Source organism: Pelodiscus sinensis, chromosome 32 (genome assembly GCF_049634645.1).
Source record: "Pelodiscus sinensis isolate JC-2024 chromosome 32, ASM4963464v1, whole genome shotgun sequence".
Taxonomy (NCBI): Eukaryota; Metazoa; Chordata; order Testudines; family Trionychidae; genus Pelodiscus; species Pelodiscus sinensis.
In genome coordinates, this window is record NC_134742.1 from 2,685,134 (window position 1) to 2,701,617 (window position 16,484).

General features: G+C 46.0%; 1 protein-coding gene across 1 annotated transcript in view; it reads left to right on the forward strand.

Moving 5' to 3' along the window:
• The window catches only part of LOC102452821 (uncharacterized), a 53,846-nt gene that overhangs the window by 24,570 nt on the left and 12,792 nt on the right, over window positions 1-16,484 (forward strand). The window contains exons 4-7 of the mRNA XM_075913358.1: window positions 1,041-2,913; window positions 6,174-6,244; window positions 6,361-6,417; window positions 14,978-15,268. Coding sequence (XP_075769473.1) covers window positions 1,041-2,913; window positions 6,174-6,244; window positions 6,361-6,417; window positions 14,978-15,268 — 2,292 coding nt within the window. The remainder of the gene's footprint in view (window positions 1-1,040; window positions 2,914-6,173; window positions 6,245-6,360; window positions 6,418-14,977; window positions 15,269-16,484) is intronic.

Below are 16,484 nucleotides of genomic sequence, written 5' to 3' on the forward strand. Positions count from 1 at the left end.
ATGCAGAGTGGGAGGTGGGGTGTAGGTGAGGGTGTGAGGTCTGTCCAGGGGGCTGAAGGTAAGGGGTGTCCTTCCAGGATGCTGGGGGACAGGTTGTCTTGCAAGGGAGGCTATGTGGCATTTGGGCATAAGGAGATGGGGTGGGCACTTAACTTGGTTTTGCACCACGTTGCAGGCACCTTCTGCTGCTCCCATTCCCTGGAAGCCTCTGGAAAGGGCTGGCAGGGGAGGCTGCAGGAAGTGTGTCCTGGGGGAAGGAAATGTCACTACACAACACTGGGGTCCCCAGGCCATTGCCCTAACCCCTAGGCCACAGGAGAACCCACCCCACCTCCCTACCCTCAGGGCACCCCTTATCAGGCCTTCCTAATGGGGAAGTTGGTGCTGGCCATGGTGATGCTCAAGGATGGGTGGGGCTTGAACCCAGAGGACCCCAGGCTAGTGCCCTAACCCCAGGTTCCTGGGTTCCCCCATGCAAGGGGAAGGAAAACACTGTCAAGCTGAGCCATGTTTAGCTCTGCTTGTTCCCTGCATGCTGAATCCAGCAGGGAGGGGGCTTTCTGCCACTGCCCCTCCCCACAGGAAACTGCTGGCATTCAAGTCTTGTGGAGACTGTAAGGTTGTAGCACCAGTGCTGGCTTCCTGCTCTCAGGGGAGGGGAGGGGCTGAGCTGGGGCTCCAGAAGAGCCATATTTGACTACCTAGAGAGCCATATTTGGCTTATGAGCCATAGGTTGCAAACCCCTGAGCTAAACTATTTCAGAAATGAATTTCTGTCCTCTCTTAGTAGATGTCAGTTATGCATTTTCATCAAATCTAATGGACCCTTCAGCCTGTGTTTAACTCCAGTCAGAAGGGGTAGGGGGTTGGGTTCTCTCCTCTGGGGAAGGGTTGTGAGGAAAGAGGATGAACTCTGCTCATGATGATTGAACCTGTCCAGACATTATTTGGGTGTGTTCCCACTTTTCTATTCACCTTTTAGTTTTCCTTTCAGCTCAGCACAGAAAATGACTCCTGTCTGGATTCTGTCTCTGTCCCAGCAGGTGATGGTATGCTAAGTGAGAACAATGAGGAAAGTCTTCAGCAGAAAGGACCAGAGCAAGTGGCTCCACTTGCAATGTTATTGGGAAGATCTGAAGGGCATGTCACTCAGAGACCTGAGCAAGGAGAAACCTATAAGAGTCAGCATAGCCTAGAAAGGCATCAGGAAAACGATCCAGGAGAGAGACAGGGAAAATCCAGTCACAGGAGCAGAAAGGTGAAAAGAAACACAGAAACCATTCGACAGAAAATCCCCCATCAACAAGCACCCTCCACTTACAGTGACTGCAAAACTATTATTGATAATCAAAGAATCCACACAGGAGAGAAACATTTCAACTGCTCTGATTGTGGGAAGAGTTTCAGTAGAAGCTCACAGCTTGTTAAACACAAAAGAATTCACACAAAGGAGAAAGCCTTTTACTGCTCTGAATGTGGGAAAAGCTTCAGTCGGAGGTCAGCACTTATTAGACACAGGAAAATCCACACAGGGGAGAAACCCTTCAGCTGCTCTGAATGTGGGAAAAACTTCAGTAGGAACTCACATCTCCTTTTACATCAGAGAACCCACACAGGGAAGAAACCCTTCAACAGCACTGATTCTGGGAAATGCTTCAGTCTTAGAATCCACACAAGAGAGAGACCATTCAGGTGCTATGACTGTGGGAAAAGTTTCAGTAGAAGCACTCGTCTTGTTAAACATAGAAGAATCCACACAGGGGAGAAGCCCTTTTATTGTGCTGAATGTGGGAAAAACTTTACTGATAGGTCATACCTTGTTAGACATAGCAGAATCCACACAGGGGAGAAACCCTTCAGCTGCTCTGAATGTGGGAAAAGCTTTGCTGAGAGGTCGTACCTGGTTAGACATAGGAGAATCCATACAGGAGAGAAACCTTTCAACTGTTCTGAGTGTGGGAAAAGCTTCAGTAGGAATGCACATCTTCTTGTACATCAGAGAACCCACACAGGGAAGAAATCCTTCAACTGCACTGATTCTGGGAAATTCTTCAGTAATAGAATCTGCACAAGAGAGAAAACATTCAGGTGCTCTGACTGTGGAAAAACTTTCAGTAGAAGCACATGTCTTGTTAAACATAGAAGAATCCACACAGGGGATAAGCCCTTTTATTGTGCTGAATGTGGGAAAAGCTTCACTGATAGGTCATACCTTGTTAGACATAGCAGAATCCACACAGGGGAGAAACCCTTCAGCTGCTCTGAATGTGGGAAAAGCTTTGCTGAGAGGTCGTACCTGGTTAGACATAGGAGAATCCATACAGGAGAGAAACCCTTCAACTGTTCTGAGTGTGAGAAAAGCTTCAGTAGGAAAGCACATCTTCTTGTACATCAGAGAACCCACACAGGGGAGAAACCCATCAACTGCACTGATTCTGGGAAATGCTTCAGTCATAGAATCCGCACAAGAGAGAAACCATTCACATGCTCTGACTGTGGAAAAAGTTTCAGTAGAAGCACATGTCTTGTTAAACATAGAAGAACCCACACAGGGGAGAAGCCCTTTTATTGTGCTGAATGTGGGAAAAGCTTCATTGATAGGTCATACCTTGTTAGACATAAGAGAATCCACACAGGGGAGAAACCCTTCAGCTGCACTGATTGTGGGAAAAGCTTCAGTGAGAGGTGGTATCTTGTTAGACATAGGAGAATACATACAGGAGAGAAACCCTTCAACTGTTCTGACTGTGGGAAAAGCTTCAGTGAGAAGTCAGATCTCATTAGACATAGGAGAATACACACAGGAGAGAAACCTTTCGGGTGCTCTGACTGTGGGAAAAGCTATAGGTGTAGCTCACACCTTATTAAACATAGGAGAATCCATGCAGCAGAGAAACCCTTTTTGGGAAAAACTTGAGTTGGTGCTGAAATCTTAATCATCATACAATCCACATAGAAGAATCATAAAATCATAGAACACTGGAAATGGTAGCAACTCTGCCCTCACAGCAGGACTAAGCACCAGCTAGATCATTGGTTGCCAAACTCGGGGGGGGGGGGTGAAGAAATTCCAAGGGGGGCATGAGGTGACAGCTCCCCCTCCTCATTCCCCCCACCCCAAGAAAGAGCCCGTACTGACACTACTGCCTACGAAAATGGAGGTAGTGCCAGCTTGCTGCAGTGTGTGTAGGGAGGGCGGGGGAAAGTACTGCAGCTATATGCCAGAGCCGGTGTTTTAGGGAGCATGTGGGCTGCTCTTCCCCTCCTGCAAACAGCCGGCGCATTTCCTGAAATGCCAGGTCTATCGCGCCAGGGAATTTCCTTCCCCCTGCTGCCTTCCTGCATCGGGGCTCACCATACTCCCAACCCCCTGCCCTGAGCCCCTCATACAGTCCAACCTGAACTCCTGCACCCTCACTGTGATGGACCCCCCCTGCCCTCCATGGTTTATGAAATGGACATGAATATATATAACTCAAAGGTGGTTTGAGCAAATTATTTCATGTTACCCATCGATCTTCATGGCATGATCTGCTGGTTCTGTTTATCTTACTCTGTTGTATGTATCATTTGTGTGTGTAAAATTAGACACATGGAGTAGGGAATATTTTGTGAGTTTCCAATGTGTGAATGGGAGACATGGGGGGTGTTTCCTACAACTTCTAGATGAGCCACTGTAAAACAATCTTTTGTTCTTAAGTCTGAGCAGAGATTGGTAGGGAGTCGCCTCAACTCCTTAACAAAAGGAATAGGAAAGCAGAGGCCTAGGCCTTTTGGCTGGGCTGCACCTGAAGGAAGGAGACTGAGACCCCAAAAGGTGGGGAAGACAGTCTTGGTTTGGGGGGGCAGCTAGAAAAGAGGTTTTAGGGTGAGTTTGATTAAGTTTCTACTGAGGTTTCAATGTAGAATTAGTCAAGCGGTTTTGTTTCTTTTGATTTGTAAGCTACTTTGCTCTGCCTACTGTTACACCTTGGTTCGGTGATGTGGTGGAAGCCTCAAAGGTTAAAGCCGATTACCTAGTGAAAACTACTGGATGATGGCGTAAAACAAATGATCTTTATTAAGTGGAATGATTCTTTTATCAAAACCAACAATTAGAAAATGGTTTTTTAAACTAGCAATTGCCCAATGCTTTTACAGGGTAGAAAACCTTAAACTTAGCTGTACTTAACTAATTACAAACTTCTTTGATTACAATTCAACTATACCAAATTCAGCTATACCAAATCTGTCATTCATGCTAAAATTCGACACTCTCCGCGGGGGGCTGAACAAAGACCCCAACTACCTTACCCATTACAAAGATAGCTTCCCCAATTATCACTTCTAATACCATTAGCTCACAGACATTTACCTTCCTTCCTCCCCCCCCCCCCCCCCCGCATCCCCCTTCTGTTCTGAAATGTGATTTGTCCTTTTCATATGTGTTCTTTTTTTTTTTAATTGTATCCTTTGGTATATATGGTTGTGACTATTTTCTTCCACTATTTGATCTGAGGAAGTGGGTCTGGCCCACGAAAGCTCATCATCTAATAAACCATCTTGTTAGTCTTTAAAGTGCTACATAGTCCTGTATTTTGTTTCAGCTACACCAGACTTACATGGCTACATTTCTATCACTATACCAAATTACTGTCTATAATTTGCTTAAGGCAGCGCAGCATGCAAACAAAAAATACAAAAGCAAAGCTAATATAATGATAATAAAAATTCCATCAAAAGCCAGCCCCTCTATGGTTATTTTAGGGCAGCTGGTGGAGTTAGTCATAAATCTACTTTTACAACTTAACAACTCCTGGGCTTCTCTTTCTAACACTTATACTTAGCTTAAATACAACACTACTACACAACACAAAATTATACAATTTACACAATGTGGTTAACAGAACTTAGATACACTTTACAGAATTACACAGTGAAATTAACACAATTTAACTATTAATTAAACTAATAACCAATACATTTAAGCAATACTTACAAATCCAGCAACGATAACAACATGAAGACATACGAAAACTCAGAGCATGCTCAGGACTCGCGCACCCTTATCTTTGACTCGAAGGGTGGGGAAGGCAGCCTCAGGGTGATCAATCCTTTAGCTGGGTAAAAAAAACGTGCCCTCAATACACGGAACCTCCGTCGAACAAAGGGGTTGAGGGTCTTTTATAACATAACCTGATATCTGGTACCTTATTAGGGTCAGTTCCCTGGCCGGGCCTGATAGGCTGGTAATGAGGTAATGTGAAATACTGCCCTATAGGATTTTTCATGATGTCCGCCTGATGGCCTCGTGGACAGTGCTGGGTGTGGGCATGGTCAGTGTGCATGGCAGGTGCGTCTTATCTCCCTATGCCTACCTCCCTGCCTTCAAGGACTGGTCAAGAGAGTCTTATTTATCTCTTGTAGCTGTGTTCTATTTTTTCATGCTTACCTCCCTGTTCTATGATGCCTACAAGGCCAAATTCCGTTTACAGAAAGCTGCATTGTGCTTCCTATGCTTCTCTGAGTATCTCACAGTCTGGGTTTTCTGTGAGGGGCCTTGTGTGGCAGGATGGGCTATACGCGAAGGCCATAGACAGAAAAAGCCTCCTTTACAACATGCCCCCGTGGCCATGGCCGAGCGGCCTAAACGCCACTGATTATACCTCCTTCTCGTCCTCATTGCCACCTTTATTGGTGCCAAGTAAAGATTTCCGTTTGACGAGAAGCACTTGTGCAACAATACATTTTGTACAGGCTTTTAAAACAGCGCATCCTAGATCAAGGCAAACAATACATGTTATGAATGTAATAAAAATGGAAACAAAAAGTTCTTTGTATCGTTCTAAACCAAATCATGAGGCTAGCCATTTCAGTCTGAAAATGGTGCGCGATTCCCTGACATTTGTTACAATTTACTCAGTATTCTCAATTACATCACTTACATTTTGTTTAATTGACTTAATCTCCATGCAACATTTATTTTTAAACATAGAACCATATTGTGACTCATCTAACCAACTACAAAAACCATTCTCTTTTGCTAACAAGTAATCAAGAGCTAATCTATTCTGCATAACATACACACGTATCTCTTCAATTTTATCTGATAATAATTTTAGTCCTTTGCTTGTTTGGTTGCCGAGGTGTTCAATAGCTATGGCGTTTAATTTAAGCTGTTCTCGCATTATCAGATTTCCAACAGGATTCCAAGTGGAGATTGCTATAGCTGCTTTTCCAAACCAGGTGCCTATTGACTGCCAGAGTGAGGACAAATCACATTTTTTTCCGCCCCACAAAATGAGGCAGTGAGCAGTCCTATACATAAATGCCTTCTCCTTGAATGGCTACATGGCCGTGTCCTTTTGCCTTGTTGGGCAGCTGAGAGTGAGCTTGATTTCCACAAAGCTAAAAGTGTCCTGGATACAATAAGTGAAGGTGAGGATGGTTGCTACACTAGAGCCTAGATCAGTGGTCTCCAACCTTTTTACAGCCAAGATCACTTTTTAAGTCTCAGAACAGGCGAAGATTACTGCCCCGCCCCTTCTTTGAAGCCCCGCCTACATTACATAAGGAAATCTAATGTAAATGTACTGCGCAGGTGCGCAGTTCAGAGAGGGCTCAAGAGCTACTCTTGGAGCCCCTGAGATCTACTGGTAGATCGCGATCTACTGGTTGGTGACCATGGGCCTAGATCCATCACTTGCCTTTACGAGGGTTAGGCCAGTTCCATCCGACCAGTAAAATGGGGTTATACGCAAGTTACCATCATTATGGCGATTGGTTTCCATCTGACACACAAAATTCCTGTTTACAAACAAAAAAGGATAGGGAATAGGGGTGGGGATAACCTGTGGATTGTTTTCTCGATATTTATCATAATACAAAATACTGATTAGATTCCAGACTATTGTTGTTAGATGACATTAATAAAAGGGAATTTAGTGTGGCTGTTAAAGCAAAGCCAATCCAGTGGGGAGGAGTTGGTACCCTACTCCTAGTTTTTCTGTTCACGTGGCGCACTTCTTGCTTCTTTCCAGTTTCTTTTTGTTCACCTATGTAGACATTGTTAACATTCCCCCAGCTTAACAATTACTACACTATTATCTTTTCACTAAACTTTAAAGTTGCCAATTGATTGCCAATTGATTGATTGGGCCCAATTAATTTTGTTTTTGTTTAAATTCATGCTTCTGCTTTACTTAAAATATCCTTTCATAAAAACACCAATATCCTACACACAATGACATTTGCAATATGTATTACAATTAAGACACACAAGACAAACTTGGACAGAAGACAGAACACAAACTTATTATGTCATGACACAGAACCATGGGGTTTTGTTGTTGTTGTTGTTGTTTGTTGTTTTTCTTCAGCTGGCACCAGCGCTTTCTGATGATCTGAAAGAGAAGAAAACATTTCTACCTCCGTCGGGGTGGCCTATTATAACTTAAAATACTGCTTAAGATCTGTTAGGGGAACCAGTTACAGCTAGTTCCTTACCACTTTCGTGTGCGAGTGAGCTGCAACTTTCCGAGAACGAGGGCGCTTCATCGGTACTCGTGACCTTCCACTCCCTTGAATTACCTCAGAGTTGCTAGCCCTCCTCAACAGTGGCATGCCTCAGTTTCCCTCTTGTACTGCAGACTAGACTTTTTTTCTTTAATGTGAAGCTTCAGATGATTTACTGCTACAGAAACTCTTGCTTAGAACAAGATGCTTGCTAGTTACTATTCCAGCAAGCAAAAAGGTTTTATTTTCCTGAAAAGAATCACATGCAATGTTACAGGCTTACTTATGGGGGACAGTGCTCCCCCCCCCCCTTCCACAACAGACAGGCAGTTTTCAGACACACACAACCTTGGATCTGAAAGCAAGCTAAAAGTGCTATCAACTCAGCCTTGAACAGAAACACAGTGAAGTTTCAGGGCTTGGATTCTTAAAACAATTGTTTGTTTTCTTAAAGAGTAAATTTAACCTTAAGGATTGAATGTATAGATTTCATTCTTTTATACAGTTAACCAGTTAAGTGTCAATCGAATTCTTTATTTTCCCTTTAATAGATTTAACAAAGTGTCTGTAGCCAAATATTTAACTTGATTTGTTTCTTTGCTTGGATTATTAAAAGAGGCTGCAAGAAACAAGGAGTCATTTTTAAAGCAGGTGTCCTTTCATATATAACAACAATCGCTTAATTCCATCCATTCTCCCATGCAGTCACTTCTCACCTTCACATACCCTCAAATCACTTGCTTCGTTCTTCCAAAGAAAACGTTTCTCGTTTCTAGTAACTTTCCAATGTCTGTCCTACTTTCCTTATTCCTTCTAAATGACTTTTCCTAATGACACAAGTTTATTCAGTATTAATTTGGTAAGGAGAGTGGGTTTTTCAATTAGCCCCCACACCTCCTAATTCTTTTCAGTATGTAAATCCGAATGTGTATTATTGCAGTCAGCTATTACTAATTTTAAACTTCTCAGTATAGGGTTTTCATAACATCCATGCTGCAGCAGTTGATATATGCTGCTGATTCTTGGGTGGATCACTTGCCCATGCTCTGTAAGGAGATTATGTTGCAGAATGTGTCTCGTTGGTAGGGCAGATTTAGCTTCTAGTGATTACATCTTCAAATTCAATTTCTACCGGTTGACATTAGAGTGGCTTTTAAGTTACCTTCTCCCACGCCCTCAAGCCAATTATAACGGCATGTGAGGGAAAGGTTTTAACTGTTTATGTTTTTTCTCTGGTAGGCCCCCACTCATGTGTTGTGAAACATCTTTGGGTTGCCTGCGATTCCAGCCGGAGAGGCTGTCGTTATCTATTTGCTAAGAAGTTGCTTGGCAGCCCTTTTCTGCTTCAGCGTGCTGATCTGTATATATGTTTCTAGCCACAATGCATAGGGCCAGTATGGCTTGATGGTCGGCAGGTATTCTTTCCTTCAGAATTTGGAGGAACACTTCTTACAAGCTGTTAAGTCTATTTCAAAACTCAGTGTTTTACTTCCTCTTTATTTGCTACCTCTGATCCGTTATTTAAAGCTACACATTCCAACCATACTGTGGGGAGCTCTCCTGCATTACGCTGCATGTCCTCTAAAAGGGTTTTTAATTCGGTCCAGGATCGGGTGACCTGGTTAGTAAGTCCGGTTGCTGCTCATTGTTCCCTGGGGGGGCAACCTGTGTGCACATTCCCCCTTTCATTGCTAAAGGCGGCTTACCTAATTCTTTGGTGTTTGATCCTATCTGGGGAGTGCTCTCTCAGGAGGCTGGGCCCTAAACTGCACTCTCCTTGGACCTGAAGTGGTTCAGTGTCTGTACTGCTTCTCGGTGGGGGCAGGGACCTCAGCTCAGGGATTTGGCTGGGGGAGACTAGCGGAGCTGGCCCAGCAGGACTGAGCAGTGAGGAGTCCCAGAGAGCAGGAAGGCAAGTGGCCGTGTCAGCACCCAGGAGGCACCCCCGAGGGGTCGTCTGTGACCACACCCTGTCACACATCCACAAGCCTGTGGTTTGTTCAGCACCCCAACTCTCCACCTGACCCCAACACTCTCCAGCCTGGAGCCCTCTCTGTGAACCAGTAGTCCCTTCACCTCCTCCTGGACCCAAATTCCCTCCCAGGCTATGTCTATACTGTTCCCTTCTTCCGCAAAAGCTTATGCAAATGAAATGTGGAGTAGAATATTGCCGTGCTTCATTTGTGTAATTGGGGCCTTTTTTACACAAGAGGCAGAAACCCCCTCTTGCGCAAAAAGGAGCCCTTTGCAAAGCTTGCACCTCTCACTCCTTCCCAAAACCCTCATTCCCTCATTTCAAACCTAGGATTTTCATGAAGAGAGTGCATCATCCTTCACTTTAAACTTGTTTTGTTTCTGCTATTTCTTAGGTTAAATTACATTTTTATTAAATTTTTGTGCCAAAAGGAACTTTGTGCTTATTTTTCATTTTAAATAAAATGTTAATACCAAGTTTTTGTGTTTATTTTTTATTTTAAATTACTAATTGAATTTTTTGTTAACAGGGGGGTTGGAGGATGGTAAAGTAAAGGTGGGGAAGGGGCATGAGGGTTTCTCAAAAATCAAAAAGGGGACTTGATGCTGAAAAGTTGGGGGACCACCAATCTAGATTATCCCTGATAGATGTCCACCTAACCTGCTCTTAAGTATCTCCAAGGATGGCAATTGCACAGCCTCCCTAGGCAGCTTATCCCAGTGTTTACTCATCCTGATAAGAATTTTTTCTTAGTATCCAGTCTAAATATTCAGATATTTTAATTTGAAATTTCAAGGTGGTATAATTGTAGGGGTCCTGACTCAAAAAGGAATTGTGGGTGTGTCACAAGGTTATTGTTGGTGGGGTTTGCAATACAGCTACCCTTATTTGTGTGTTGTCTCTGGCAGGATGTAGCCTTCAGAGCCTAGTGCCTGGCCCACAGGTTCAGCTGTCTGTGTTTCTAATGATCAAATACTCCTTACTAGAACCTGTCTTTTCCTAATAACGAGTTCTCTCCCCAGAAGTATTTCAGTGTAAGATGATACCATAATTTCATATGGAAGGAGGATACTAACTATGGGATTATTTTCCTCTCCTTCAGTTGGTTGTTTTCCTTCCCTAGCACTTTTACCCTCCTCAAAAGCATAGAGCCTGTCTGACTGGGGGTGGAACTGTTCTGCTGTATAGAACATCTGTGAACCTCTCTGCCTATCTTGGCTCCTCCAGTTCTGTCACCCTGGTCTCCAAAGCTAGTCTGTAAGGGCCAGGAGTCCTTGAACCAAATGCACACCACCACCATTGTTCCAAAGGCCAGATAATCATACATTAATCCTGGGGGCACTCAACTCCCACTCTGCTTTAGGCTCTGCTCCCAATTCCATCTGTTCCTCTAAATACCCACCCAGACCTACCTTCTTCCCCTCTCCCCACCCCCTATTCTGCCTCTCCTCTAGCACATTCTTAAGAATACAGCCGGTCCCCAACTTATGGATGAAACACTTGGTCGTAACTCGAAGTGTTCGTAAGTCGGACCCCATTCATTTACATGCAACCATGCTGTTCGTTAGCGTGGATCACATTCGTAACTCGGGGACCGCCTTTACGAATGCTTAATGGGAGGTTTGGTCATAAGTATGAATGGTCGTAAATTGACCATAACTCGGGGACCAGCTGTACTGAACTGTCGGTTCACAGGAAATAGGAAGCTGTGGTTGAGGGGAGAGGCTGATCTGTGGGTCTCAATGGTGCACAGGAGGGTAGGCGAGGAGAGGGCAGGGCTGATCCATGTGACTTCCTGTTGATCACATAATTTTTTTCTGTGAATGTGGTAGCCCCATGATACCCACAGAGTCAAAATCTGTGTCACTAAGCAATGGATTCAGAATCAGACTGCAAAAGCCTGGATCCAGAAAGTATATTAAACAATTCCATAACTTTCTGCAGTGTAGGTATTCCCACAGACACCAAGTCTGTGTGCTGAGGTGAAATACCTAGAACCACAGAATACTAGAACTGGAAGGGACCTTGAGAGATCATCAATCTAGTCTCCTGCCCTAATGGCAGGGCCAAGCACTGTTTACTCTAGACCATTCCTGATATCTATATAAACTGCTCTTAATTATCTCCAGTGGTGGAGAATCCACAACCTCCCTAGGCAATTTATTCCAGTGTTTAACCATCCTGACAAGCAGGAAGTTTTCCCTAATGTCCAACCTAAACCTCCCTTGCTGTGGTTTAAGTCCATTGCTTCTTGTCCTGTCCTCAGAGGTGAAGGAGAACAATATTTCTCTCTCCTTTTGACACCCTTTTAGATACTTGAAAACCAGTATTATGTCCCCTCTCAGTCTTCCCTCATAGATATCATGTTTTCTAGACTTTTAATCATTTTTGTTGCTCTTCTCTGGACCGTCTCCAATTTCTCCACATCTTTCTTGAAATGTGGTGCCCAAAACTGGACACAATATTCCAACTGAGGCCTAATCAGCACAGTAGAATGGAAGAATGACTTCTCATGCCTTGTTCACCACACTCCTGTTAATGCATTCCAGAATCATGTTTGCTTTTTTTTGCAACAGCGTCACGCTGTTCACTCATATTTAGCTTGTGGTCCACTATGACCCTTTTTGCAATACTCCTTCCTTGATAGTCACTACCCATTCTGTATGTGTGAAACAGGTTATTCCTTCCTAAGTGAGTACTTTGCATTTATTCTTATTAAACTTCATCCTATTTACCTCAGACCATTTCTCCAGTATGTCCAGATCATTTGGAATTATGACCCTATCCTCCAAAGCAGTTGCAACCCCTCTCAGCTTGGTATCACCTGCAAACTTGAGGGGCTCGTCTACATTGGCCCCTTTTCCGAAAGGGGCATGTTAATTTCAGAGATCGTAATAGGGAAATCCGCGGGGGATTTAAATATCCCCCACGGCATTTAAATAAAAATGTCCGCCGCTTTTTTCCGGCTTTTAGAAAAGCCGGAAAAGAGCGTCTACACTGGCCCCGATCCTCCGGAAAAAGCGCCCTTTTCCGGAGGATCTTATTCCTACTTCAAAGTTTATAAGAAAGTAATGTGAGACCATATTAAATGCCTTACTAAATTCTAGATACTTTGAAGTAGGAATAAGAGAAGGAGGTACCTCCCCAAGGCTTCCCTCCCACCTGCATAGCCACTTTCGTTAGTGGCAGCAAAAGGAGAAGGAGCAGCAGCACCTCCCGCCTGTGCATCTGCTTTTGCTGGTAGCAGAGCTGGGGCTGAGGTGGAGCCAGGAGATGCCTCCCTAAGGCTCCCCCTTCCCCCACCCATGTGGCCAATTTTGCTGGCAGTGGCACTGGAGCTGAGGCAACAGCAGGAGGAGGCAGAGCAGAAGATGCCTCCCTATCTCCTCCCCAAACTCCTGGTAATGGTGGCCAGCCAGGGCTCCAATCTCCTGGCTGAGGAGTAACAGTTAATCTGAACTAAGGACTTAGTTCAGATTAACTTTAAACTGCCACCTGTAGCCCCGGGCAGTTCGTTCAAACTAAGGGGGATTTTAAAAATGGCAGCCAGACGGGACCATGCAAATAAAGCCTGGGATATTTAAATCCTGGTTTTCATTTGCAACTCCAGTTGCCTGATTTGCCTACCTAGCTCGAATTAACGAACTAGTGTAGACATACCCTTAAGCACTAAGGAGCAAAAGGTTAGGTTTGGGCTAGGCAGGCCAACAACATTGTATTTGCATATTGGCATGAATATGCAAATACAATGTTACCGGTCCGTGGCATAAAAGAGGTTGGGAATCACTGCTCTATGCCACCATCTAAATCATGTTGTAGATGGGGGCGTGATTTGTGCAAAATCATGCCAATGTGGACGTAGCCCAGGCATGACAGATTAGGCATTTCAGAACTCATGACACACAGAATTCAGTTTAAAAGCAAGAGAAATGAAAATGATGAAATGCCCAGACCAGTCACAAACCAAAAATAACACACTTTGCAAGCAGTAATAGAAGTAATAACATTCATCAGGAGATGAAAGGGAAGGCCAACGTGGCTGTGTCTAGACTGGCAAGTTTTTCCGCAAAAGCAGCTGTTTTTGCTGAAAGACTTGCCAGCTGTCTACACTGGCAACTTGAATTTCCGCAAGAACACTGCTGTCTGAAATTCCCGTTTGGGCAAAAGTCCTTTTGCGCAAAGCTTTTGGGCAAAAGGGCCAGTGTAGACAGCTCAGATTTGTTTTGCGCAAAAAAGCCCCGATTGCGAAAATGGCGATTGGGACTTTTTTGCGGAAGAGCGCCTCTAGATTGGCCACGGACACTTTTCCGCAAATTTTCCGCTTATTTTAAGAGGGATAAGGGATCTTTCAGAAAAAGCTTTATTTTCCAAAAGATCCATGTCTAGACTGGCGCTTTTTTCCGGCAAAGCTCCGTGCCGGAAAAAAGCGGCAGCCATTTTTATGCTAATGAAGTGGGGGAGATTTAAACCCCCGCTTCATTAGTGATTGTGATACATCTAATTTGCATCCCTTTTACGAAAAAGGGATGCAATCTAGACGAAGCCACAGTGTATGAGAGTTAACAGATTTGCATTGCCAAGCTCCTTCTATCCCCTTCTCTCTGTGTGGAGATGGGGTACAGAAGTGGGGGGGAGGAGGAACACCCTAACATGAGAGACCCCCCCCCCCATCCTGCACAGCAAACAGGAGGCTCCTGGAGGGCAGCTCCAAAGCAGAAGGCAGGAATAGCATGACAGTGGATGGAGGGGTAACTGATGTGCCAGCTTTTGATAGCTTCCTGCCCAAACCAGTCAGGATCACCAGTCAGAGGCTCCAAGATCTAGTGGTAGACCCCGATCTACTGGTTGGTGACCACTGCTTTAGGCCCTAAATCCCGGTCTGGCCGTGCACACTGGGGCTGTATCTAAAACACTCCCCTGCACCCAGCCTCTTCAGCAGGCGAATGCACCTCACCTGGCCGGGAAGCGCCGCCTTGGCCAGTCCCTGGGGGGACATTGCACCAGTCAAATGCGGCCCTGGGAAGGGCCCGGAAGCCCCCCAGCCTGGAAATGGGAACCCCCGTGGGGGCCGGTTTTGCAAACACCGCAGATGCCTCCTCCCTCCCCTGCCCAGCCCGGGTTCCCTGCTGCCCCGGTGAGACCCGTGCGGGGAGTCTGGCCCCGGGGCTGCAGCGACACCAGCAGCTGGTCTCAGCGCCTGCGCAGGCGCCCCCAGTCGGAGAATGCGCAGTAGCCGCGCCTGAAGCTGCTGCCCTGTCTGCGCGCAGGGCTGGGACACTCCGCGAGCGGTTCCGGCCGCAGCTGCTGCTCAGCGGTCGGGAGGTGCCTGCCGGGGGGTCGGTCCCAGCTGCACGCGGGCCACGTGCCCGCGCAGGGTTTGGGCGGAGGAACTGGAACGCTGAGGGCGCAGCAGCCGGACCAGACCCGGGGGGGCAGACCCGGGGAGCCCAACCCCGCTGGGCGGGGGCGTGGCCAGGCAGCTCCCGGTCTGAGCTAAGCCCTGGCGCTGATCCGGGAGCGGAGTCACTGACCCTCGGCGCACGCGCAGCCTAACCCCCCTCCTCCATTCCGAACCGCCACGACCGGATTTTCAGTGCGTCCACCCCGCCTCGCTCTGGTCCCGCCCACCCAGCTGCACACTGTCGCCTGGGCGGAGCCCCCAGCAGCGTCTGACTCCGCGCGAATCGCCGTGGCGGCCAGTGCGCATGCGCCCCGTGTCGTGCGGGGGCCGTTTGTGCTGCTACTCGCTGCGCCGCAGCTCCTGGGAGGGGCAGGAGGCCTCGGAGGAGCCGAGCCGAGGTGCGGAGGCGTCTGGGGAGCAGCTGTGGGGAACTCGGCGGGGGAGGTAGTCAATGGGGGGGGCGGGTGACGTCTCGGGTGGGGAGGCAGACCTGAGCGGGGAGGGGGGGGGAGCGGGCAGCGTCTTGCCCTGATTTTCCATCCGCAAGCGGCACGTGCATTTTGGCTGCTTGATGGGTATTTTCAACAGGTTTTTTGGACCAGGCTATTAGCAAGAAAAGTGAATGTGTTTCTGTTGCATCTAAGTTTGCAGATGGTACCAAGCTGGGAGGGGTTGTGACTCATCTGGGTCCATAATTCAAAATGATCTGGACAAATTGGAGAAATGGTCTGAGGTAAACAGGATGAAGTTTAATACAGACAAATGCAAAGTGCTCCACTTAGGCAGGAACAATCAGTTTCACGCATGGGAAGCGACTGTCTAGGAAGGAGTACGGCAGAAAGGGATTTAGGGATTATAGTGGACCACAAGCTGAATATGAGTCAGCAGTGTGATGCTGTTGCAAAAAAAGCAAACATGATTCTGGGATGCATTAACAGGTGTGTTGTGAGCAGGACACAAGACGTCGTCATTCTGCTCTACTCTGCGCTAGTTAGGCCTCAACTGGAGTATTGTGTCCAGTTCTGGGCACCGCATTTCAAGAAGGATGTGGAGAAATTGGAGAGGGTCCAGAGAAGAGCAACAAGAATGATTAAAGGTCTAGAGAACATGACCTATGAAGGAAGGCTGAAAGAATTGGGGTTGTATAGTGTAGAAAAGAGAAGATTGAGGGGGGACATGATAGCCGTTTTCAGGTATCTAAAAGGGTGTCATAAGGAGGAGGGAGAAAACTTGTTCATCTTGACCTCTGGGGATAGAACAAGAAGCAATGGGATTAAACTGCAGCAAGGGAGGTTTAGGTTGGACATTAGGAAAAAGTTCCTAACTGTAAGGGTCATCAAACACTGGAATAAATTGCCCAGGGAGGTAATGGAATCTCCATCTCTGGAGATATTTAAGAGTAGGTTAGATAAATGTCTATCAGGGATGGTCTAGAGAGACAGTATTTGGTTCTGACATGAGGACAGGGGACTGGACTCGATGACCTCTCGAGGTCCCTTCCCCCTAGTATTCTATGATTCTATTCTACTGTAAGTATTTACAAAAAATACCCCAACCAACATTAAAAACAAAGCAGTGAGTGAAATTTCTTTGTTGAAAAAGTTACAAAGATCC